This window comes from Triturus cristatus, chromosome 1_1 (genome assembly GCF_964204655.1).
Source record: "Triturus cristatus chromosome 1_1, aTriCri1.1, whole genome shotgun sequence".
Taxonomy (NCBI): Eukaryota; Metazoa; Chordata; class Amphibia; order Caudata; family Salamandridae; genus Triturus; species Triturus cristatus.
The window spans coordinates 463,752,307-463,778,595 of NC_140579.1; the positions used below are offsets into that span (position 1 = coordinate 463,752,307).

Here is a 26,289-nt window from a genome sequence, read left to right on the forward strand (position 1 = left end):
CTTTATTATCAACCTTTGTCCAACTATTGGTTGACAAGCATAATGTTTCAGTGAAATATGCATTTTGCCTAGACATAGTTAAACCTTTTAGAAATTGGGCGCTCCATTGAGCAGCCATCCCATTGGTAACTTTGATTTTATTTTAGTGAAAATGGAGAAGAACATAAATGAATTATGTTTGCAACCATTTAGCACCAATAATCACTGCTTTTCTGTGCATGTTGCGCTTGGTGTCAGGAACAGGTACAACTGTCAATGAGCTCATAATGTGGCAATGGGAAAAGTATTTTATATTTTATTGCTGCGTCATCGCAGAAATAAGGAACCCAATGAAGCTCAGTGAGCCGATTGAAAAATACTTCTTTAGCCCCTTATTTAAGCTTTTCTCTATGCCTTTCCTGTTGCTTGTTAACAATAAAATAAAATTCACAATTTTAAAGTCTTGGAAACATAAGGTTGAATACAGATACAAAAACCTGATAAAATCACCATGATTGTAGCCTCACTTACAGCATGCTATTTTAGAGAGAATCTTGAGAGATGTGTTCTTTAGCTTGGGGCTTCCAAAGATCAGGATAACTGACTGTGTTGGAGAGTAAAGGTAAATCACAATCAAGCATACAGTAAACCATGGACTTGTTGGAGGGCACATGTCTATGAACATCAGTATCTCTGAAACATAAAATGTAATATAGAGAAACAGGAGCATTGTCACAGTCTTTGCTGCCCGCAGACCAGCCTCACCACGCGGGGTGCTAGAAGAAGAGGAACTCAGCACCATCTGTTTGGCATGGGCAACAAGAGATTTTATGATTAGTATATTTGAGATGGCTACAAGTAGTAGGGGCAATGTGCACCCAATGATATTGCTTACCAGTAGATAGTACAGATTCAGTTTGGGTATTGCTGCCACTAGGGTGACATTAACTGTGAAGTCAGTTGATGTGTTTGTTTTGAATTCATAATCAGCACTCCAGGCTGCAGGAACACTTATGGCCAAGGAGATCCCTACAGACCACAAGAGCAGCCAAGGCACAACCCGGGAGATATTCTGCTTCAGCTTGATGAGTAAGGGCTGTGTAAAAATGAGAATCTGAATGCAGTAAAAGACACAGAGGCAAACCGTGAACCAGAAGCTTGAGAATATGGGAAAGAAGATGAGAACATTAAAGGTTGAGTAGATTTCAGGTGTGAAATATTTTTCGCTCCACAGAAATGTGCAGAAGTCATTCACCGTCATTGTGAAGAGGAACGAGATATTGGAGATCCCAAGTGTGCAGACTATGAGGTCACAGGCATTCTGCCGGACTCCTTGGTCCCTGATGTAGAGGTTCATTGCCACGATGAATGCATTGGTGATAATTCCAGCCAATGTGCTAATGCTGAGGATCGACACTGACAGGACAGCTAATATAGGTGGCATCGTGTTTGTGGACTACTGACCACAGCTGACCATCTCAAGGTGTGTGGTAGCAATGCGTACTTAGTCCTATAGGATACGTTGATTATAGATGATTAGGAATTCTGCTGTTTATTGTCCAACAATTTCAGTACCGCACTGCATCTTTTCAATTCTAAAGCAGAGATGAGGTGAACATTAATTTTGCCATGACTCTGAGTGCCTGTTGACGTATAACCTGCAAGACACAGCACGTTTTGTGTAAGATGCGCTGCCCACACAACATATTCTGAATTTTAATTCTTCTAATTCTATTAACAACTGAGCTTGCACCACATGAAATATAGCTAGAAAAACTATTAGATTACTACGTAAACTCATATGAATTAAGTCAAGGCAAGGAACATCGGTTATAGTGTATTTGACAAACAGTTTTATATTTATAACACAGTAGAAGTCAATTGCTATCATACCAATTATTAGATGGAATCACTTCATTTGCAATAAATGTGGGTATGTAGTACTCTTTTTCGGCCTCTCACAAAATTTGCCAATTTACTTCTTCAGAAACAGCAATTATGCAGACCACATCTTAGAGGTTTTCTTGCTTTGCCAAGGACGTAAGATTTAGGGCCTGATGTAGATCTTGGTGGATGGGTTACTCCATCATATTCTGTCATAATGGTGACAGATATCCCACCCGCCAAAATATAAATCCTATTATATCCTATGGGATTTATATTTTGGTGGACTGGATATCCGTAACCGTTGTGATGGAGTAACCCATCCACTGAGATCTAAATCAGGTTCTTAGTCTTAGGTCTTAGACTTATTGCTTCTAGTTCTGCCTCAAGAACATGATTAGATTACACTTGTGGTGGTGTCCTAATTTTTTTAAAAGCTAATCTGGATCCTTTCCATCTGAAGACGATAATGTAAGTCCACAGACACCTCCTACACGTCATAGCATCATACAATTTACATTGGTAACATGGAAAAAACATTTTGTTTGTCTAAGGAGAGTGGATAATACAGTACACTTTTTGACTAATTAAATACTTTTCTAAAATATTATAAGTATCTAAAAATACAAATTGAAAGTTAAAACAGTATGTATTATTAAAGAATGTTCCTAGAAGGGAGGAACCCTTTTACTTTACCCTTATACAACTGAAGAGGCATGTGTCCACTCATGCCATCCACCCTCAACATCCTTGACTACATTATACCACATCTGACATTATTGCTCCGAGCTGTGGCATATCGTCCACAGAACTGCCGCCGGTCTGAGGAGTGCCGGTGGTACCAGACCAACAAACGCAATGGCAGGCAATCCCGGGCACATGCACAACCGCTGTCACGTGGAACTGTACCGTGCACAAATGATGCATCTGTTGGGAGCTCTGCGAAAGGCAGATTTGCGAATCAGTTACCGTCTGAGTTTCCGACTTGCTTACTTCACATACGTCCAGCCCTGGTTCCACTGTCGATCATGCATATTCCAGTGGCCCATGGAGGTCTGTCTATCCAACACAACGGTAGCTGAACTGGATTATGACTTGTGTTTGCGTCCCCTGTTGGCCCGCGAACAGGAGTGCAACCGGGATACCCGTGCATGGGATGCCCTGATCTCTGGCATATGTGCTGGCAGTAGTGGATGGGAGATTGCACAAGTCATCATGTAGCAGTGACCACATCGAGGCGCTCCCCTATTGGGCTGTGTTGCGGATGAAACTGCGTGGACGGAGCACATCTGTCTGGTCCAGTTAATGGATTGGATCATTTTCCTTGAACTTGAGAACTACGTACTTCTGGAGCTGATTGCCTAGGAATCTGCGATCGCATTCATGGACAAATAACTACCTTCCTGCAGCCACAACTGATTGCCACCCAGAGCACAGGTCCCAACACCGTGTTGCACCATGCTCACTGTCAGCAGAGCACACAGTCAGAGAAGTCCGGTGGTACTGCTCCATGCAGATCCCATGGGCTGTGAGTCGTGTCCGCTGACACGGGGCAATGAGCAGACGCCAAACATGACTCGACCAGCAAGGCAAGGTGGGCTGAGACTGTTGCCATCCTTAAGGATATGTGTTCATCTTTGCCTCCCCATTTCTTGCACCTCGACACGTTCCCATTCTGCCTGTAAGTGTCTTATGCATTTGTCTGCCTGTTGTGGCACATTCGTTGCCCGTACTGACACGCACATGCTAATAAAGTCTACGCAACTTCACCAGTGTACAACTGTGATGAGTGTTGATTAGTATGACAAATCGTGTGGCTCAATGAGCATTGTCCGTACACAGGGAGGGACAGACTGCCGCTGGTACATTGGTGGTGAATCCCTATTGGCAGCTCCACCTCTGGGGGCCAGACATTATGTTTGGGATAGTTGCTGGTAGACCTGTGCTCTTACGTTTCTTCAGCAATGTGAGTATGGTGTCCATGTGGATCAATGTGATCCATTAAAACAGGCTCTGTCCACACGGATGTGTGTGAGTAGGTCATGGGAAGAGATGTTCTGTAGCCACATGCGATGGGGGACACTACTTCAGGCGTGCTACCGATTTTGACATTTTTACACACAGCCCTATATAATACATGGACGTGGGGCTACGTTGGGGGGTTGCGAGATTGTTGTTCATGTGCAATGAGGCCACTGCTAGTTCACACCTTCACAGTCATCTAATTGGCCATGTGGGTCAGGGTCAAACATGCGCATTGATGACATTTACCAGGGTGTACTTTTTTGTGCAATCAATGTCCCTACATTCATCCATACTTGTATACGTGAGTGAACATAGACATGACACATCTGTGTGATTTGGAATGTTTTATTCACATTCTGGGGAGTGTCGGAGTTGGAGCAGAACATGGCCAGTTCAAGCCCACATAACGTGGTAGCCCAGTGGTGGGCCAACCAGAGTCCTTGGGGGTATGCAAAATTAATCTGAAAAGGAAGAGTTCAGTCCGTAGCTGGTAGCTGGATTGCTGTGTCATTAGTACCAGAGCAGATATAGCAGTCCATGTCGGGGTCCAGGTGAATGTTGTAGAGTGTTTCGGGGGACAGTGGAAGGAGTTTTTCCAGGGCATGATGCATAGGGCGAATCAGGCAGGGGCAGGCAATGTGGCTGGTAAGTCATTATCCTCTACATCTTACTCCTCAGACTTCTTCTGTGTCCGGTGTGTCAGGTGTGTGTGGTGGCGTTATGGCTGCATTACTGTGTGCCACTGACACATCAGGGTGCGAAGGTGATAGGGCTGCATCACTGTGTGCCAATGCCACATCAGGGGGCGGAGATGTGTGTGTTGAGGTTCCTGCAGCAGTTATTTATGACAGGCTCAGTGGCAGGAATGGCAAGGTGAGGATCTGCAAGGCATGGAAAATCCCAGCTACAGCTCGCTGATGTTCAGCTGTGGCAGCCATACTTTCAGCCTGCATCGGGTCCATGGTCTCCATTGTCCTCCGCATCTGTCCCGTGCTGTCATCGCTGGAGCCTGTCTGACTAGACAGTTCTTTTATTTGAGTAATGACCCCAGTGATGTCAGCCAATGATTGTTGGTGAGCATGGTGTGGACAGTGGGTGTCCATTAGGGACTGTAAGTGGTCCCTGATGGAACTGAGACACCCACGTATGGCATCGAGTTTGGCTGCCATGAGGTCGAACCCCACCCGTAGCTGATCAGCCATCTTCTCCTGGCCCCCTAACACATGGCGTTGGAATTCCATTTGTTGGTTGTGGGGGTCCTGTGAGCTTCCTGCTGTGTGGTCTGTGCAGGGTGTGGGGTCACCTCAATGCAGCTGGGCTGCCATGCTCCTGCGGGTGGGGTGCGGAGGCTGTCCATGAGCCATTGGAGGGTGTCTGGGCAAGTGTGCAGGGTGTCCTCTTCATCATCACTGTAGAGATGTGTGCATCGCCATGCACTGGCGCTCCCCCACCGGTCCACCGCTGGCGGCTTGGGTGGGAGCAACACACAAATGGGCGGCGGCTGAGGAGGAGACATTACGGGAGGAGGAGGTGAGAGGGGTCCGCAAACACCCAATATCTATGGAATGGGCCATGCTATTATATCAGTTCAAGCAGCTAACCCCGGGAGCAGATCCAACAGACGGCCCGCCCACATTGTCAGCCCTGCACACGCAGTCACAGACCCCACCCAACCAATCTTTCGAAATAATGACCGCATGAACTCCACACGAACACCAGCATCAGGGGTGCTATCGTGGCTTCAGATCGAATCGAATCTGATAGGCAACCGTGAGTCACAGTGGTGCCTTACCCATACGACGTTCCATACCCTCGCTAGAGATTCTGGAGAGGTTCTTCCATGCCCGTTCCCTAGGTTATGCCCCGTTACACCCCAGTTCCTGTGCCATGTCTGGAACCTGAGACAACAGGGTACACTCATCACGATATATCTGTAAGTTGTTTATGCTCCCACTTGATGTATCACCAGTATATACAGATATTATGTACCACCATGGAATATACAGTCTAACCTCACTATTCGATAACTTTGTATGATGTACGATGTGTGAAATATGAAAATGGCAATAAAAATATGTTAAAAAAAAAAAATCACTGTAGAGATGTGTGGTCTGCTCTGCAGGAGGTGTTGATTGTCCCTCTGCAATGTTAAGGGGAGATACAGGTTAACAGTGTGTTCCATGTATGTTGACGCATTGGAGATGTTTACATTCAGACTGCATGATAATGTACATTTTGGCTGTTTTGGTGAAGCTGGCTATTTGATGGGAGACAGTGGACATTCCGACTACATGATGGATGTGTGGTTGTACTCGTACAGTATCATCTCACAGTGTCATGCAATGCCAGATGTGATTGGCCAGTTTCTACGCACGATCGACACCAGTTGTGTCCTCTGTCCTGTGGTGTAAGGGTTGCACTTTGTACGACATTGTCGTACTTGTTGATGTACTGTGATTGCTATGTGTGTGTTGCATTGTTGGTGAGTCGCCCCAGCGGCTTTGATTTGACAGCCCCTTATCCCTTTGATTCGGTTTGTCTTACTTGTGTGCTTTTCGGGTGATGAGATGTTTGCGACTTGGGTCAATTGTGCTCTTGGACAGATTTTGTACTCTTGTGCATTGTTTGTCTGCAGATGTGTTTTTGATGTCATGGGTTGTAGGTGCACGTGGATGTGTCAGAGTGTGACCTGATCCTTTACATATGTGGTCCACACTCAGCCACCTCAAAGTCGTCTTGTGCACCATGTCATGTATTGTGACTGCAGCCAAGCTATCTGTCATGCAGTGTCACTTGCATTGTCTGTGTGGCTCACAGAGCTGCTGCTTTTCTGCATTCAGGACATGTGCATGGGTAGGAGAACGGTTCTACAACGCCACCTGACTGAATTCCCGTCGCGACAGTTTTCCATGCCGTGGTTCTCCACGACAGATTGATAGAATTTGATGCTCACCTCTAGACAGCCGAAGCAGGCTCCCCACAGAAACTGGAGCAAGATCACCGCCGACCAGCTCGCCACCTCCCTCAACCAGAGCCCACCTGTCAGGACCACGGACCCTAACACAGCTGCCCTCGACCTCACGCAGTGGCTGACCTCCTGTGCCGACGACCTCGCGCCACTGAAGAACCCCCTCACCAGGCCCAGAAGCAAGAAGGCCCCCTGGTTCACCGACGAACTTAAGGACTCCAAGAAGGCCTGCCGCACCCTCGAGAAGGCCTGGCTCCTCAACAAGACCGCCGACAACAGAACAGCACTGAAACTCGCCACTCGCAGACATCACCAGCTCATCCGCACCACCAAGAAGAAATCTCTGCGGGAACGACTGGACAAGAACGCCCATGACAGCAAGGAGCTCTTCAACATCGTCAAGGAGTTCTCCAACCCCAGCACCGGCAACAACGACATCACTCCCTCACAGGACCTCTGCGACTCCCTCGCCTCGTACTTCCACCGCAAGATCGCCAACATCCACAACAGCTTCGACATTTCACCCCCGCACCCATCGGTCGTACCTTCGCACCCCGCCGCCACCCTCCAGACATGGACCGAGGTGACCCCCGAAGACACGTCACGCATGATGAACACCATCCACTCCGGATCTCCGACCGACCCGTGCCCCCATCATGTTTTCAACAAGGCAGCCTCTACCATCGCACCCCACCTCCGAGACATCATCAACACCTCCTTCAACACAGCAACTTTCCCGGAGAGCTGGAAGCACGCCGAACTCAGCGCTCTGCTGAAGAAACCAACAGCGGACCCGACCGACCTCAAGAACTTCCGCCCCATCTCGCTCCTTCCCTTCCCCGCCAAGGTCATCGAGAAGGTCGTCAACAAGCAACTGGCAGCCTTCCTCGAGACGAACGGATCCCTCGACCCATCACAGTCGAAATTCAGAGCCAACCACAGCACCGAGACCGCCCTCATCGCAGCCACCGACGACATCCGAGCCCTGCTCGACAACGGCGAAACAGCGGCACTCATCCTCCTAGACCTCTCCGCAGCATTTGACACTGTCTGCCACCGCACACTAGTCCAACGCCTCAACGACACCGGCATCCAAGGGAAGGCTCTGGAATGGATCATCTCATACCTCTCCGGCAGAACACAGAGAGTACGCCTCCCTCCGTTCCGCTCCGAGGCCACCGAAGTCATCTGCGGCGTCCCGCAAGGATCGTCGCTCAGCCCCACTCTCTAAAACATCTACATGAAACCCCTCGCTGCCATCGCACGCCAACACAACCTCAACATCATTTCCTACGCCGATGACACCCAGCTAATTCTCTCCCTCACCAGAGACCCCGACACCGCCAAAGCCAGCCTGCACGAAGGGATGACAGACGTCGCTGAATGGATGAACATCAGCCGCCTGAAACTGAACACGGACAAGACAGAAGTCCTCATCCTGGGACCATCACCCTCCGCATGGGACGACTCCTGGTGGCCCCCGGCACTAGGCACCGCACCTGAACCGACGGACCACGCACGCAACTTGGGCGTCATACTGGACTCCTCCCTATCGATGACCAGACAAGTCAACGCCGTCTCCTCAGCTTGCTTCCACAACCTCCGCATGCTCCGAAAGATCTTCCGATGGATCCCAACCGAGACCAGGAAGACGGTCACCCACGCTCTCGTCACCAGCAGACTAGACTACGGAAACACCCTCTACGCCGGTACTACGGCCAAGCTTCAGAAAAGACTTCAGCGTATCCAGAACGCCTCCGCCCGACTCATCCTGGACGTCCCCCGACGCAGCCACATCTCGTGCCACCTGAGAGACCTGCACTGGCTCCCGGTCAACAAGAGGATCACGTTCAGACTCCTCACCCACGCACACAAGTCCCTCCACGACCTAGGCCCAGGGTACCTCAACAGCCGCCTCACCTTCTACACGCCCACCCGCCGGCTACGTTCCGCTAACCTCGCCCTCGCCGTCGTCCCTCGCATCCAGAGAGCCACCGCTGGAGGAAGGTCATTCTCCTACCTGGCAGCTAAGACTTGGAACTCCCTACCCGTCCACCTGCGGATGACCCAGGACCACCTGGCCTTCAGGAAACAGCTCAAGACCTGGCTGTTCGAGCAGTAGCAGACCCCCTTCCCCAAGCGCCTTGAGACCCTTACGGGTGAGTAGTGCGCGATATAAGTTCCATGATTGATTGATTGAGACAGAATGTAAGTCCCCTGAAGAAGGGTTCGCCCGAAATGCATAGGGCTGAAATACTTTGAATTCGGGTTGAAATACTTCGAATCTGTTGAAAATAAATATGGGCAATACTATGCAAGAAATAGTATGAATTTCAAAGAAACTGAATACAACTTGAATTAAAGAACATTTTGCGAAATAATCCATTATCACTTGGATCATCTTTATTTGAATTTTGTTAATAACGGAGTGCTGAGTAAAGGACGTTACTCCCACGGGAGACAACGCATTCATTCTCATGGGTAGGTTGTGGCATTGGTGATATGGAGGGGGGGCCATTTGTGCACATTGTGGACGGGGGCCTACTTGGTGTTTCTATGTGTGATGAAGTGTGCCAAGGGTGTCAGGTACATGTTCTACACTCATTGTGGGTGTGCAGTGTGCTGCACATGGTTGTGTATGTGTGCCACTATGCCCATCTGCCTCCGTCCCCCAGTCCCTGGGCGTTACTCACCCTGTTGCTGTTGCGTCAGGTCATATCGAGCTGTGTCCAGACCCCCAACTCCTGCCACCGTCTCCACACTGATAACTGTAGCCACCATTTCCTCCAGCTCATCCAGGTCTTCCTGTGGTGCAGGACTCCCACCTCGAGTCGCCTTTGCTGCCTTCCTGTTGGCAGTGAGTTTCTCCTTGGTTTGGCTGTGCACTTCATGCCAGCGCCTCTTGACCTCCTCCATTGACCTCCTCGACACTCTGACTGCATTCACATTGGTGACGATGGACTGCCATTTTTCTGTTTGGTTACCAATGATGCAGTGGGGGTGACGAACATTTGTTGGTAGTGTTCTTTCACCTCTGTGACGATGATCCCGTCTTCCTGCGGACTGACCCCGTCTTCCTCTTCCTCTTCTCCTTGCCCTTCCCCAAACACGGGGTTCTTGGCTGGTCCTCCACGAGGCTTGTGGGGTTTGGGTTGTCCTCTGCACTCGGTCCAGGTGCATCCATGGTGCCAATGCAGTTTGAGTTGGTTTTGGTGTGTTTTTTTTTGCTTTTATAGTGCATTTTCCCACATGACGCGTGGAAATTGCAGGCCTGTCGCTGGTTGTTACTGATTTTTGTATCGCAACTATTTTTGCGGCGTCGCGTTGATTTTAGCGCGGTCATTTGACACGTTATCGTGGGACTATCCCATGGAGCCGCCGGCTTGAGAATACCACATTAACACAAAGATATTTTACTGCAATAGACTGCAATGTGAAGAGTTGCGTTAAGCTAATTTTGCGATGGTTTTCACACGTTCTTGAGAATATCCCCCTAAGTGTGCAGATGATGGTGATGCAACTGCCCGACTACTCACTCACACACCAGCCAGATCTTCGGCAAAGCCAGCTTTGAAGCTCCTTCACTGGCTCCCAGTCAGAGAGAGGGTTGCTTTCAAAGCCCTCTGTCTGGCCCACAAACTTCTCCATAACAAAGGCCCACCCATCCTCAATAATTTTATCATCCCCTACAAAGCGACAAGAGCTCTTCGATCAAACGGAGAGAATTTCATCACGGTTCCCAGAGTAAAAAAAGCTCGGTCTGGAGGACGCCGCTTCTCGGTCCACACTGCCAAACATTGGAACAGCCTCCCTCGGAGTCTAAGAACCGAACCAAATCTCCTTCAGTTCAGGAAGGCACTGAAAACTCTTCTCTTTCCCTGATTCCTCTTCCCTCCTGCTGCTGTTCCCCCCCAAAGTCAGGTTCAAGCGCTGGGATGCTCAAGGGTTACTACACGCTCTACAAAAACCTTAAATAAATAAATAAATAAACTGATGAAGAAGCATTTGACACAGATGAGGATGACAGATTTGTGATTAACATTCGGGATGTTGATAACAAAATTTTAAAATCTGGATAATGCAATTATTAAGAAGAAGCCCCTATGTAACATGACTATCGGTCGGGTTGATATAGAAATGTATGCTGAATCAGAATATCCTTATTCCATCATTAATGAGAATGTTTGTATAAATAAATTCACTGAGAAACTCAGTGGTTGTTGGAAGAACCTGACATCTCTACTGAGGGATACTCAGGTAAGAGAAGTGAAATGATGAGTTTTAGCAAATTAATGTTTATGTTTAAAACCAAGAGTGTGGGTAAGCTGCACATGACTAAAAAAGGACCTTTGGTTCTGGGGTGGTTTAACCAAGTCAAACTTGGTATGATGCTAAACCCCAACAGCCCTGATCCGGTCATGGTGCTTGCTGATGGTGAATGTACGGGCAATTCCAGGCTCAAGATGTTACCCAGGGTTTTCAGTGACAAAATTGGGAGACTAATACATTTTTAGCAAAAGATTATATTAAAAAAGATGCTTGTCCAAACGTTTTTAAGGCTAGGAATATTCCCATGACTGTCAAGAAAGAGGCGGAAAATAAATTGGACAATTTAATGGCTGAGGATATTATCGAAAAAATAGAGTAATCAGATCGGGTTTCACGGGTCACAATTACTAGATGAGCCAGCTGTAAAATCCATTAATGCACTGATCTGCTCTACGCGAATAATATCTTGATAGATCAGTTTCCTTTACCTTGTATTTCAGAGATGTTGGCTTCAGTTAAAGAGGCAATTTATTCCCCACATTAGACCTTTCTGCCTCGTATCATGAAATGTTTTACAGGAAGGTTTTAAGAGTTACACTGTTTTATTACCACAGTGGGTTGTTCTCAATATAAGAGAATGTCATTTGAATTAGCAGTGGCTGCTGCTTTTGTCAAGACATTATTGCATTCATTATTTGGTAAGCTTCCCAATGTCCAGTGTTTTCAGGATGACTTCTTAGTTTAAGGGGAAGACAGAGTTGAGCATGATCACTAGGGCCGTACTCTCCGGCTTGAGCCCTAATTTCTGGCTATGCCGGATATAGTGTAATCAATGGGCCGGATTGCAATTTTTACAAAAAGGAACATTAGGAATGTGTGATAAATGGTAGAGGAGGTCATGAAAAACAGTTTGGGCAGGGAAAAGGGTACAGCCAGACACTACATCATAACCCAGAAAAGTTTTCTTCTTTGCATCATGGTACATGCAGTGCACAATTTGTGCTCCCCTCAGTGTTTACTGTACAGCATTAGTGTATGGGTACTGCCTGAGTGAATGGATGAGTGCATGAGTAGTGCCTGAGTGGAATGTTTGGAGGAAGGGTAATGTCTGGGTCATTTGATGAGTGCAAGTATGAGTGCAAGAGTAATGCCTGGGTCATTGGATGAGTGCATGTGTAGTGCCTGAGTGAATGGATGAGTACGTGGGTACTGCCTAAGTGAATGCTAGAGTGCAAGAGTATTGCCTGTCTGATTCCATGAGTCCATGGATAGTACCTCAGTGATTGGATGAGTGTATGGGTAATGCCTGAATGGAAGAATGGTTGCAAGGTTAATGCATGGGTCATTGGATGAGTGCATGGTTAGCGCCTCAGTGAATGGTTGAGTGGAAGAATAATGCCTCAGAGATTGCATAAGTACATGGGCTGTACCTGGGTGATTGCATAAATGCAGGGACACAGTCCGGGTGATTGGATCAGTGCATAGGTAGTCCCTGAGTGACTTTATTAGTGCATGGCTAATGTCTGCTGGCTTAGATGAGTGCATGGGTAGTGCCTGAGTAAAAGAATGACTGCAACAGAAATGCCTGGGTCATTGGATGGGTGCATGGGTAGTGTATCACTGAATGAATAAGTGCAGAAGTAGTATTAGAGGTGAATGAATGAGTTCAACAGTTGCGCCTGAGTGATTGCATGAGTACATGGGTAAAGCTTTGGGGATTGCATAAGTGCAGGTGTAGTGTCTCGGTGATTGCATAAGTGCATGGGTTTTGCCACCGTGAAATGAAAAATGCAAGGATAATGCCTGCGTTATCCTATTAGTGCCAAAGTTGTGCTACAGAGATTAGATGACAGAATGGATAGTGCTTGTGTGAAAGGATCACTACCTGGCTGATGACATCAGCAACATAAGGAACGTTTTTAAATAGTATAAAGGATCAACATTATTTTTAATAGAAATAAATACCATAACAGTGTTGACTGCACAGTCAACACTGAAGGGAGTGCAAATTGTGCACTGCATGTGCCATGATGCAAAGGAGAAAACTTTTCTGGGATATGATGTGGTGTCTGGCCGCACCCTTTTCCCTGCCCAAACTGATTTTCATGACCTCCTCTACCATTTATCACTCATTCCTAATGTTCCTTTATGTAATCTGGCCCATACACTACACTATTATGGCTTGAGCCGGAGGGGAACGGCCCTACCCAGAGAGTACGGTCCGGGTGCGGAGAGTACGCTCCAGGTGCGGAGAGTAAGGTTTGGGTGCGGAAATTCCGGCCCGAGTGCGGACGTAAAGTTAGAGTCGTAACTGCATTCTGTGAATACCACAAATCGTAAATGCCTTCTGTGAATACCAAAAGTAGTAAGTTTAGAATTTTGTCTCAGATTAGTTCTGTAAATCGGCCCGTAGGGGTTTCATTGTGAATTTTTCCAAAAGTAGGTTTGCAGTAGAAATTGTGATGCATTTAGGTGTTTTGAGTGTGGATGGTGTGAAACCTAAACTGGAGTTGGTGGAAGCAATACAATCGGCTCCTGCACCCACTAGTGAGGATGACAAAAAGTCCTTCCTATGTCTCGCAGAATTTTATGCCAAGTAGATCAGAAATTGTTCTTTCAGATTTATTTTATATAAGGCAATTACTCAAGAATAAGAGGAAATTTAAATGGTACGAAGAGAGAGAATTTAGGTTTGTCAAAACTGCCATTGCTGAGGCCACTGCTTTGTCGGGAATTAAACCCTAGCTCACCATTGTCATCACCACTGATGCCAGCTCTAAAGGGTTGGGTGGGTTTTAACACAGAAGTTGGTTGGAGGAGGTGAAATGATCATTGCTTATGCATCTAAAGCTCTCACAGCAGTGGAGGAAAATTACTTTGTTATCGAAAGAGACGTTGACCTGCATGTGGACGCAGGAACATTTTAGAGCTTGTGTGTAGGGTGAGCAGTGTGAGATAAGATATGATCACAAACCTTTGGTCAGGTTTCTGACCATGGATGGTATGATTAAGGCGTCAGCACGCATCATGAGAATGTCAATGAGACTTCAAGACTTTACCAGATATTTTATGTGCAAGGCAAAGACAATGTGTCAATAGATTTTTTATCAAGGAAGCCATTGCAAATAAGGGAACGTATTTGTGGAGGGAGGGAGGATTGCCCCAGCGCATTGGTACATGATGAGGGTATTCCCTTCATTGAGAAGAGTGGTAAGGATGCTGTGATACAGAATGTTTTGAGATAAATCAAAGAAGGGTGGCCTGTGAAAGGATCTGTAGGAACTGATGTGAGATGTTTCTAGGAGATCGGGAGTGAACTATCCCAGGTGAATAGTATCTTATGGAGAGACTACATGGTAGTTCCCCCAGTCAAATTAGGGATGTTTAAGGTCAAGAAGCCATGGAATGTAAGAAAAGGAGGCAGTCTGTTTTTGAGGAGGTTTGAGGAGGTTTTGAACAATGCGGTAAGGTTAAGTGATGGAAAGATTTGTAATCTGAAACATATTGCTATTCTGAAGGGAGAAAAAGATCTTTTCTCTAAAACTCCCTGCAATGTTATTGGAGATTTTGGAAGTGACACAGGTTCCCAATGTGTGGACGAGGGGGTAGAGAAGGATTCGGAGGTCCGCTGTGAACAAAAGGGGTTGTTACAGGGCTCTACGAGGGGTGGAGAGTACTCTAGTTTGGAGAATAGTGAAGAGGCTATGGCTGATGGGGAAAGAATCAGTAGGAACCCTGAATGCATGTTTGATTACACTGTGTGGTTCCAGTTTTTTTTATGAATGTCTAAATGCACTATGTACTCCATTTTGGTTTACATAGATCTTGCAAAGCAATTTATTTGGTTTGGGTTCATGGTTGTTTTACATAACTACGTTTGTAGTTCTTTTGTGTTCTATTTAATTATTTAGCATGTTTTACTATGTATGCCAATCTTTTGTTTTTGTATGCATTTTTGTGTTTTACAAAGAGGGAAGATGTGTTGTGTTCATAGACCCTGCGCCATGCTGTCATGGTGCTCATCTTACATGTTGGAATGATGGTGTGGTCATCTGGCAGTTGTGGCAACAAGCTGAGGAGAAGCAGGACGCTTGCTGCGGGTGGTATTGACAAGAATAAACCTTTCATTGGTACAATTTGTGTGTGTCTCTGACTCTACATCCTCCAAGAAGGCAGGTTGAGTTCTCCAGTTTATTAGTATATCAAAGAAGTCAGCACTGGTGGCTCCCTATAACTCTTCAAGCTCCTCTACAGTAACTGTCTAACCTGCAACATTGCCTAGATACTCCAGTAAACATCAACACTCCTAACATGGCTAGAGGATTAAAGGCACACATTCCTGTAACTGAGCATACCACAACACATCGCCTTACTTTGACCAACAAAACTAATCCCACTATAATCTAATAATGAAAACACATGGAAACCTATATTAATGCATAATCCTGCAAGGTGACATGCAAATCATAACATGATTGAGCCTCCTACTTTCCAATTAGGCCCAGTAAGCCTATTACAATGCAAAACACTACAAAGTGACATGTAAAGCATAACATATTTGAGCCTCCTACTTTCCAAATAAGCTCCTTAATATGGATGGCATCACAAAACAGAATAATCATCAAGATTTTTAGTCCACTTTATATCTCTTTTAGTCCTCTCTCAAAGGATGACATCATTTTCCTGATTACTCATGTTACAGGGATATTGCTATGACCAGAATACCTAACAGGTGAGTCCACATGCCTAGTGGAATTGGCTACGGCAACCTTGTTGGTGCTGGATATCTTATCTCCATGCACAACCTTGTTGCTGTTAAACACCTTATCTTTATGCATTTTGGCCACTCTCCTTTCTCCCACCATTTTCCCCCTTCCACTCTGAAAGAATGTTTGGTAACATGAATAATCTTGGTCTCAGAATTTATTTTAGAACCAGACTTCTTAAATGGGTTCCTCCCTCTAACTTGCTCCCCCATGCAAAACTCCACCACCTTCACCTTCTTCATCTCATCATATCTGACCTTACTCTTGTTCTCTGAACCCTCCACCCTCCACCTTGAACCTCACCTGATCCAAACTCTGGGTGTTAAGTGAGTATCTGCCCTTCAGTAATACAAAAAAGGCCACACCAGTGGTAATATATGTGGCTTTTTCTGGTAACACAACATCCTCTCAGCGACAGCTTCCTGTACTTGTTGACCTGAATAAATCACCAAATGTGCTGTCTCCTTGAACATTCAGTTTACCCTCTCCAGTATTCTGTTATCTTGTGGGCTGAAAAGAGCAGTAGTGATGTATTTGATCCCAAATTTCTTCATAAACTTTAGTATTTGGTGAGAGACCAAATTGGACTCTGTTGTCTGTAACAGAGAATGAACAATGAACAAAATAACTCTTTTAAAAATGTGATCACTTTGACAGTCTTGCGTTCTCTCATAAATCTATAAGAGACCCATTTGGAGTGGTAATCTACCGCAACCCAAAAAAATCTTTTCCCATTATTTAAACCTCCAATTGGACCAATAAAATCCATCCACAGCTTTTCCCACAGTCTTTCGAGGTCCTCCATTGGGCAGAGTGGGGTATTACGAGTGTGTATAGATGTATCTGCCTGACGACATTGCGCACAGTTTCCTACCATCACCTCCACAACATTTTCTATTACTAGCCACCAGTAGTACAAAAGTAGCTTTTTCCTGGTTAACGTGACCTCCACATGCCCTTTATGAGCCAGATGAATCAATTTCCACCATAGCTCACTCAGCTGGATCAACATGGTACCTCTCATGATAAGGTTTCCATCAACACTTTACTCATCACTCACTTTAGAATATGGTCTCAACTCCTTGGTAACGTGACCCTCTTTGGGCTATCCCTGCCTTATGTACTTCTTGAGTGTTATCTGACAATTATCTTTATCCACATTCTCAATCCAATTTCTCCATGACTCCACCTTCTCAGATACTTTTACACCATCCACCAACTAAATGACAATTTCCCTCTCCTCACCCAACTCATCACTGCCAGTATGTGATAGGTGACATCTCAACAGAAAATCCAGCCTGCAGATTTCCCCGTCAGAAATGTGTTTCATTCTAAAAATGCACTCATAACTTTGATAACATTTAAATAAGCCTAGGGCTCACATTACCCATTTTATCATCATTCCACATAAAAACCAAAGGTTTATGGTCGGTGACTGAGACAAATTCTCTGCCCCACAAAACGTTGAAAAGTGATGAGCACCCCTCAAACAGGCCAAAGCCTCCCTCTCAATGATATAATAGTTCGTCTCTGAGTCAGTAAGTCGCCCAGAAGCACGACTGTGTTCTCTTTGCCATCTATCAACTCGCGTAGGAGCCCACCTATACCCAAACCACCAGCATCCACTGCCCCAATGAATGGTACCGCATCCTTAAAAGGCTTTCAAGCTGGCGCTTTAATGATGCGAGGCTTTAGAATATCAAAAGCCTCCATCTGCTCTTGCTCAACCTGGAACGTCTCTGAGAGACCCTAGTGAACCTCAACATTGCTAACATGAAAACAGGATTAAAGACACATATATACCTGTAACTAAGTATAATACAACATCATCCATTGCAATACCAACTAAATTCGAATGCTATTCAAAATGCACATCAATAGCAGACATTTCACTCTTTATATTCAGAAAGGACTCATCAAGATTCCGCAGCATTATCGAAGCACTCATCAATATCTAATGTTGGATAAAGGCAAACTCCTTCAGACAAAAATATTCAAATGTTAGATTCTGATTGTGGGTGATATGATCAATATCACCATACAATTTTACAAACGCTGGCACTGGGAGCAGCACCTATGATTAGATGAAAGGTAAAGCACTTGGGACTGTTGTTGAGTTCCAATCTAGTCTTCAATAGGCCTGGGCAGTAAATTCCGTTCCGCTCACGGAAACTGCGGAATTTGGGTAATTTCGCGTTCCGTGGAGAACGCGGAATTGCACAAAATTCTGCGTTCCGCGGCTTTGCGGAGTTTTTGGCTTGTTAGCGTTCTCAAAATGCGTGTTCGCAAGATATTTCCCCCCGAGCACGCAAACAGCGTTCGCGAACAGGAAAAAAGCATTGCGAACAAGCAATTCCGCGTGTTTGGGGAATTTCTGCGTGCCCGCTGATATTTTTTACCGTTTCGCAGAGCTTTGCATAAAGTGACTACGCAAATTCTGCCCACCCCTAATCTTCAGTTAATAGATATGGAATGCTGTCAGATGTACTAAATATCAACTATGAGGCCATTTCACATGCAATGAACACTGAAAGGGCTAATTTAAGTTAATGTCTCTGCCAAAGTTTAGGGCTAAATGGTGTTTATATTACTGAAGAGCTGGAGCAGCGCTATTTCATGACGTTAGACAGTGGTAAATTACTGCTTGTCACAGGAGCTATTAAGGCATGCACTGATTTTGTCTGTAAATGTAGCAACACTTGCTAACATAACCAAAGTAAAAAAAAGAGCATAAGACAACAATATACAGAACACAACATAATAATTCAGTTAAAATATAAGAGCGCTGTGCGAAATTGGGATGTTGGTTGACTAGGGTGTCAACCCTTATCAAGCAACAGCCCCAATTCCTTGCAGGAAGATCCACAAAAGTCAGCAAATTAACCTGTGATAGCTTGGCACAAAAGCAGTTAGGCTTAACTTGGAGGCAGGGTGTAAAGTATTTTGGCAGCACACAAACAGAAATAAAGTGAAAGCACAACACAAAAACAATCCAACAACAATTTTGAAAAACAGAGTAGATTTTGTCAAATATTTGACACCAAAGCAACATACTTCCAAGCCGTAGAACCAGCGCTATGATTTTTTAAAATTTAAAGTAAACAATAGCACCAAAAATATTGCAGCCCAAACCAAGTACATCTGGGGTTAAAGTCGAAAAATATGGCTGACTGCAATGGAGAGTGAGTCAGATACAAAAAGTGAATTTGACCCGTTCAGCACTTACCTTTGGACTTAGACGTAATTTCAAGAAAAGTGTCCTGAGTAGGTACAGTTCAGCAAGCAAGGCTGCAGCCGGAGTGCGAGGAGGCAGAACCAATGACGGGGAGCCACTGGATGAAGCTACTGTGACAATTTCTACATTAAGACATTTTTGGAAGTTGAAAATCTTCATTGGGATGTACATGAAGACTGTAGCACATGAGAGCTCCATGAAGCTGCATACCCCTTTGGCGAAGGACTGATGAACAGGGTTTGCTGCTGCAGAAAAAACATAGCTAAAGCTGCCACAAAGTCAGGCCAATCAGCAATGCAGCTTGGGTGGATAGACAAGCAGGTTGATCCTGGTCTTCTATCAGTTCTCAGAGCAGTTATTAGTCAAAATATTCCAAATCCCAAGTTTTGTACTTTGACTATCTAGGCACCTTTGGCACCGCCACCGAGCATCCAGGACTAGAGGGGTACCACTTGTGGGGTTAGGACTCACTCAGGCTGGGTCCAAGTGCAGGTGCAGGATGGTTGGAGCCTTTTCTGTCCCTGAGGCTCTGATAAGGAGGCCAGTCAACTGGCCCTGGGAGTCACTCTGGTAGTCCTATGTTCAAGTGAGGAAACAGGGCTTAAGCATCACAGTATGCCTCTGAGGGTTCAAAGCAGTCTCCAGGCAACAAAGCAGTCCTTTCAGGTGCAGCAAAGCAGTATTGTGGCATATACAACAGGCCACAGCAGCAGGCAGTTCTCTGAGAGTCGTTCCACAGTTCCAGGAAGTTTACAAAAGAGTAGGTCTCAGAGTCCTATTTTTATACCTGATACCTTTTTTGAAGAAGGAGAAGTTTCTAGAGAATTCTCTTAGGAGTGCTTGAAGTTTCCTGACTTCCCTGCCTTAGCTCCAAGCTGGCTGCATTAACAATGCAACTGTGACAAGTCATGTGTGTGAAGGCAGATCACAGCCTATTCAATTGCAAGTGGGACTGTGCCCAGCTCTGTCCCCCCATCCTGCCAGTTGATGACTGTTAGACCCGGCACTGCTTGGCGTGATTACCCCTGACTTTGTGCCTCTACCTCTGCTATTTTGGTTGGCTGACTTATATGCTTTGGACACTGTGCCACTGCTAAACAGTGTCAAAGTGTAAGTGTTCCCTGTATAAAGGAATGGCAATTGGTTGTCCATGATTGGTATGTTTGCCTTACTAGTAAAGTTCCTAGTAAAGTGCACTATGTGTGCAAGGGCTAGTAATGCCAATGCTACAAGTGGACCTGCAGCACTATATGTGCTACCCACACAAGTAGCGTTAAAAAGAGAACTCTGGCCTGCTATTGCAGGGCCTGCGTGCAGTTTGTGAAAATGCCATGTTGTTCTGTCAAGTGCACTCACTTGCCAGACCTTACCCTTCCCTTTCTGTGCACCTCAGACACCCCTATGGTAGGTCTGGGGTACCCCCTGGACAGGGTGTAGTAAACGTGAAAGGTAGGACATGTACTAAGGTGTGTGTCATGGCCTGACAGTGAAATAATCCCCATTTCGTTTTTCACTGTTGAAAGGCCTTCTTGCCCATAGAACAGAATGGGAAGGCTGGGTAATATGTTTTCTAGCCTATCTTCCCAATGGCTTAAGATGGAAAGGTGAAGTTTAGTATGCCTGAACTCACAATGTAATAACACTCTTTTAGAAGTGGCTGCGTTTTTGTGCTCTGACATTTCTGTGTGTCTCTGCCTGGCTATGGATTGAGTGTCTGGATTTGAAAGCGATAGGATCTGGGGAATGTCTTGACACAGGGGAGAAGGTGAGACCGCAAAAGGCTGACCTGCATCTGGAGTGTAGGGGGAGGAGAAGCCCCTAGAGATGAAGGGGCCTGTGCTGCTGCTATACAACAATTGTCCCATCTCCTGCTGAGTGATTGAGAATCCAGACCCCCGCTAATCCAAGATAGAAAGGTGTTACTGGCAGGGAGGCACCCAGAACTGGTTTGAACAGGGGTCAGTGCCCCCAGAAGCACAAAGACTTCAAAGCCATTGAGGGGTATAACTATGAGAGCTGAAACCCCTGTACTTTGGAAAATGGCTTGATCAAGGGTGAACAAGACTGGAACTACTTCGTGGTCAATAGGACCTTAGCCAAGGAAGAAACAACTGAAGCGACTGAAGGATAGGACTGCTCTTGCTGTGTGATCTGGGGCTGGCCTACAGTCTGCTGTTTCAACCAAGGAAAGGCTAAAGGTACTTTGCAGTGTTCTGTGTCCCCCTGCTTGAAGGTCTTTGCTGTGTGCTGTGTCCTGAAGTAACTATCCCAAAGGGCCTGAGGTGAGCTTGCTCCCTGTGCGGAAACACAGGAACATAAAAGTTTCCAGGAGAGTCTCAGCAGCGCTGTTTGAGCGTGCCTGTTGCAGCCTGAGACCCTCGTAAGAACTGCCTGTGAGCGTAGGCGCCTGGTGTCCAAATGAGTCTCAGTGGCACTGTGTGTGCGTGCTTTGTGCAGCCTGAGACCTTCAGGAGGATCGGCCTGTGATCGGGGGTAGCTGGAGTCCAAGCAAGGATCAGCGACACGGTGTGCGTGTGCTTTGTGCAGCCTGACCCCCTTTGTAGGGTTTGTCCAGTGATAGTGTGCACCGGAAGCCTAGTGAGTCTCAACGCCATTGTGTGCGGGTGCGTTGTGCACCGCAAGACTTTCATGAGGATTGGCCTTGTCATCGTGTGCATCGGAAGCCAATTGAGTCTCAACGTCGTTGTGTGCGGGTGCGTTGTGCACCGCAAGACTTTCGTGAGGATTGGCCTTGTCATCGTGTGCACCGTAAGCCAATTGAGTCTCAACGCCGTTGTGTGCGGGTGCGTTGTGCACCGCAAGACTTTCGTGAGGATTGGCCTTGTCATCGTGTGCACCGGAATCCAAGTGAGCCTCAATGCCGCTGTGTGCGGGTGCATTGTGCACCGTGAGACCTTCGGCAGGATTTGCCGTATTATCGTGTGCACAGAAGTAAAGTGTGTCTCAGCGACGCTGTGCGCATGATCTTCGTGCAGATGGAGACTCGTGTGTGGAGTGCCCAGTGATCATGTACCCTGAGTGAAGGAAGATTCAGCGACGCTGTGTGCATGTGCTTTGTGGCAGCCTGAGATCTTCTTAAGTGAAGCGTCCCAGACTGGCAGTCCCAGAGGAGCTGAGTTGCCGGCCCGAGCAGCCGTTGCCATTTCACAAAGCTGCATTGGAGGCCCTGGTGCAGATTGGGGTGTACAAATTCTCCCTACTTCCACGGATAGAGTAAATTCACAGATACACGCACATACACTCATCATACGCTTGGGCCCATTTCACTAACATACACTCAGATTACTCTATTAGCACTGAACCTGTGGAAAGAAACCTTCTAAACACCCTGCATCTACACTTATGGTCGATAAGACCTAATTGACACTGTCTTGAGTCATGATTTAACCAATAATAATCAACAATAATCAAAATAGAGTACTCAATAATTGACAAGAAATAATAACCAACACTGTATTTAAAATTATGATTCTTTATCTAAAATTAGTTCAAATGGAAATCAATTCAAAAATAAAATCATTATTCTCATAGTTACCTATTCTAGCTAAATGTCATAAATGGGTCATCAGGACAGGTCTCTCGATAAAAGTCTCTTAGGTCACCGTCCTCACGGCATCGATCCTCACCAACACAAGTTCGGAAAGAAGTGGCCTCAGAATGCAAAATGCAACGAACAAACCCTCTCTAAGCTAACAATATTTATAATGAATTAAACAATAGAAGGCAACATAAAATGTTTTCGATATCCGCTGAACCGCTGAGCAAAGCGAGCAGGAAAGGATGTAGCATCGCTACATTTGGAAAATCTCCGTTCAGAAAAATCACAAAAATAAAAAGACGGAAGACGGAACTAAATCTTGAAATGTTTCTTTTCCATTTTCATATTTCCTCGGAACCAGCATGATGATCATAATGTTCATTGAGGCTCCTTTGTCTTCCAAGGACATTTGGATGTCCGCCCAGAGCTGCTGTCCTCACGGAAAACTTTTAACCAGGCGAAGACTGTGGTCAGATGACTCTCGACCATGTTCAGCAAGGCCTTCTCATCAGAGCTCTCAGCACTCAAATTTAGGCTTTAAACGGTAGCCATTTTTTACTAGGCCAGAACGTATCATCTTAATTAAAAGAGACAAAAACAACGTTACCACAGCATAGTGATTAAACAGTGTTAACCCCACTAATACCCTTATGTGTATGTAATTATCTAGCCTTTGCAACACAAGAAAAGCATTAGTACATGACATTTAAAAAGCGTTTTCGTGCTTTAAAATAAACAGCACTCAGCAACATTTATTAATAAAACATGCACATTATTAGTAAACGACACAAATGCTTCCCCACGTGTAGTTTTCTCTTGTTATTTCTTATTGGTTAATTCGAACACTTACACAAAACAAATAATTAGTAATTATGAATTAATAATTTTAATTTCTTTCGACAATAGACAAACCAGAGCTTTAAAAACCCAATAGATTTTCAACAGAAAACTCTGCTCCAGCAATTCCCCCTTTGGAGATATTATCACCAAATAAACAACCCAAAAAAAAAATTAGTAAAATTTAAGTCCCAATTTTTAGGAGAAACTGGAAATTTCTTTTTTTTTTTTTTCACAACACTAGACACCAGACTCCCTTTCATCATCCCTCTTTGTCTCCAAATAAACACTCTCCCTCAATTCTTCTAATTCTATTTCTTGTGGATCTCTTTTTCTTTTATTTCTCCTTTCAATATTTCTTTTAACTAATTTCTTTTTCCCTCCCCTGTTTTTACAACACAAACACACCAATCTTAGTATCAATAAAGCAACAATTATACAAGTCAAAGGAAACAATATCTTACCTATAATAGTACTACCTATCTTTGCAATAAAATTCTTAGCAGCAACTATTTTATTAGCTATTTTAGTCCAAATACTCTCAGCTTTCAGTGGTACTAATTCTTCATGCAAATCAGTAATATTTTTGATATAGACCTTCAAGTCTTTGCTTTCGTCTGGAATGTAAGTGCAACAATGTTGAACTTTCAATATTCCACAGACCCCACCCTCCTTGGCTAATAGAATATCAAGGGCAAGTCGATTTTGCATAGACATGGCACGTACGGCAATCAATTCCGTATTCACCAAAACAAATCCTCCAGCGGTATTTGTCGATAAGCGATCCACCACTGTTGACAGTTTCCGAATTCCATATGCATTCAAAGAAATTCCCACTGCTGGAATTAAAGCTCCAAAAATGTCACCCACTATTTCTGACCAAGTTTCTCTCTTAAAACGTGCTAGTAAATTAATATGTTCTACATCTTCTATTCTATCTATATGAAAAATCTTCGGAAAGACCAGGCCCACATAACACGTGCCATACCAATGGTCAGGCAACTTGTAATAAGCCTTATTCCCACAAACATAATACACTCCTGGGAAAACTGGATCCTCTCCTCCTCTAAAACCCCATCCTGCCAATGTCAGTCAGGATAACTTTTAAGATTCCAACAGATTTTTCCTTTTCCTCAACCACTTTTCTCAAGATCCCCTCCGGATTGTCTCGATTCACTGTTTCTTCTTCTTCTCCTCCTTCAGACAGTGCCACATAAGACCATTCCGGTGATCTGTACTTTTGGTTGGGTTTTCTAATTCTCTTTATCTCCTCAGGTTCTCTTGACTCCTTTTGCTCCTTTCTTTTTACTTCGTTTTGACTCGACACCTCATTCACTTGTTCAGCTTTCGATGTATTTGCTCTTATCAGTCTGTATCTCAGCCTCTTCACTCTGTTGTTAGGCCAAAAATCTCCTCTTACAACCTTTTTCGGTCTTGTTTCTGTATTATTTCTTTCTCCAATCCAAGTTCTCTTTCTCAGAACTCGACCTTCTGATTTTTCATTCTCACTTTCATCCGATTCTGTTTCAAATGCCTCTTGTTCTTCAGCAGTTTTCTTTCGCTCCACAGTCTTTTTCACCACTGTTTGAGACTTCCCTACTTCTTTCCCTCCTCGAGTCTCCGACACGCAATCTTCTTGCTGTCTACTTGTCCCTTCACCTAGCTTATCAGGAATGTTCCCTACACCTCCTCGGGGGTCTTCCGCAATCTGTCCCTCTCTATCTTCTTCTGACCCTACTTCTTCAGGTATAATCTCAAGTGGTTCTTCAATCTCCTCCTCTTCTGATTCAGGAGTAATTTCTGTGGAACTGCTCTTTTCTTTTCTTTTTCCTCCACTGCTTTTTGGAACTTCAGGCTCTCTTACAGAATCTGATCTCCCTTCTGAGACTCTCAATGGTTCTCTTGAAGTCTTTTCTGCTTCTTTTCCTGAACTTTGATTTTTTCTCACTGGTTCTGGGTCTTCATCATCACTGGAATCTGATTCTTCAAAATACTCCTTGCCAGTCCCATCCTTTGGGTTTGGAACTCTCAGAGTATGACTCGCATGTACCCAGTTTTTCACACCAGCACACTTCACTGCAGTTGTCGTAGTCAAAATAACTTGTCTTGGTCTTCCCCACCTTGGAACCAAGCAATTTCTTCTTCTGTGTACTTTAATCCTCACCCAGTCCCCTGGACTCAGATCATGAGCTTGCTTCTTCTCAAGTGTGGTAGCTTCTTCTCCAACCTGGTGAAACACAGAATTAACTGCGTCAGCCAGGCCTTTACAGTAATCCAAAATCATGTCATCAGTTATTGTCATCAACTTATTGACAGGCACATATGCATGTCGCATTGCGCGTCCCATCAAAATTTCGTGCGGACTCAACCCAGTAGTTCTATCTGGAGTAGATCTAATAGTCATTAGCACTAGAGGCAAGACATCAGGCCATTTCATTCCAGTGGCTAAACACATCTTACCAATCCTGTTCTTGATTGTGCCATTTATCTGCTCAACCACACCAGAAGCCTCTGGCCTGTATGCACAATGTAGCTTTTGCTGTATGCCCAATGCTTCACAAATCAAACTCATGAGCTCATTATAGAAGTGTCCACCTCTATCAGACTCAATCGTTACTGGAAACCCATACCTAGGAATCAACTCTCAGTAACTTTGCCACTGTTATCCCATCATTTCTCCTAGTCGGATAGGCCTCCACCCATCTTGAGAACAAACAGACTACCACTAGAACATACCTCAGTCTGTTCACTTGGGGCATTTCAAGGA

The 26,289-nt window shown here is 45.2% G+C and overlaps 1 protein-coding gene across 1 annotated transcript; it reads right to left on the reverse strand.

Moving 5' to 3' along the window:
• Window positions 1–502: 502 nt before the first annotated feature.
• Window positions 503–1,423, reverse strand: LOC146870427 (taste receptor type 2 member 40-like). The gene has a single exon (XM_085643090.1). The coding sequence runs from the start codon at window positions 1,421–1,423 to the stop codon at window positions 503–505; it is 921 nt and encodes a 306-aa protein (XP_085499216.1).
• Window positions 1,424–26,289: the final 24,866 nt, after the last annotated feature.

Coding starts and splice junctions, on each gene's coding strand:
- LOC146870427 (XM_085643090.1), bottom strand. CDS start 1,423: ATGCCACCTATATTAGCTGTCCTGTCAGTGTCGATCCTCAGCATTAGC.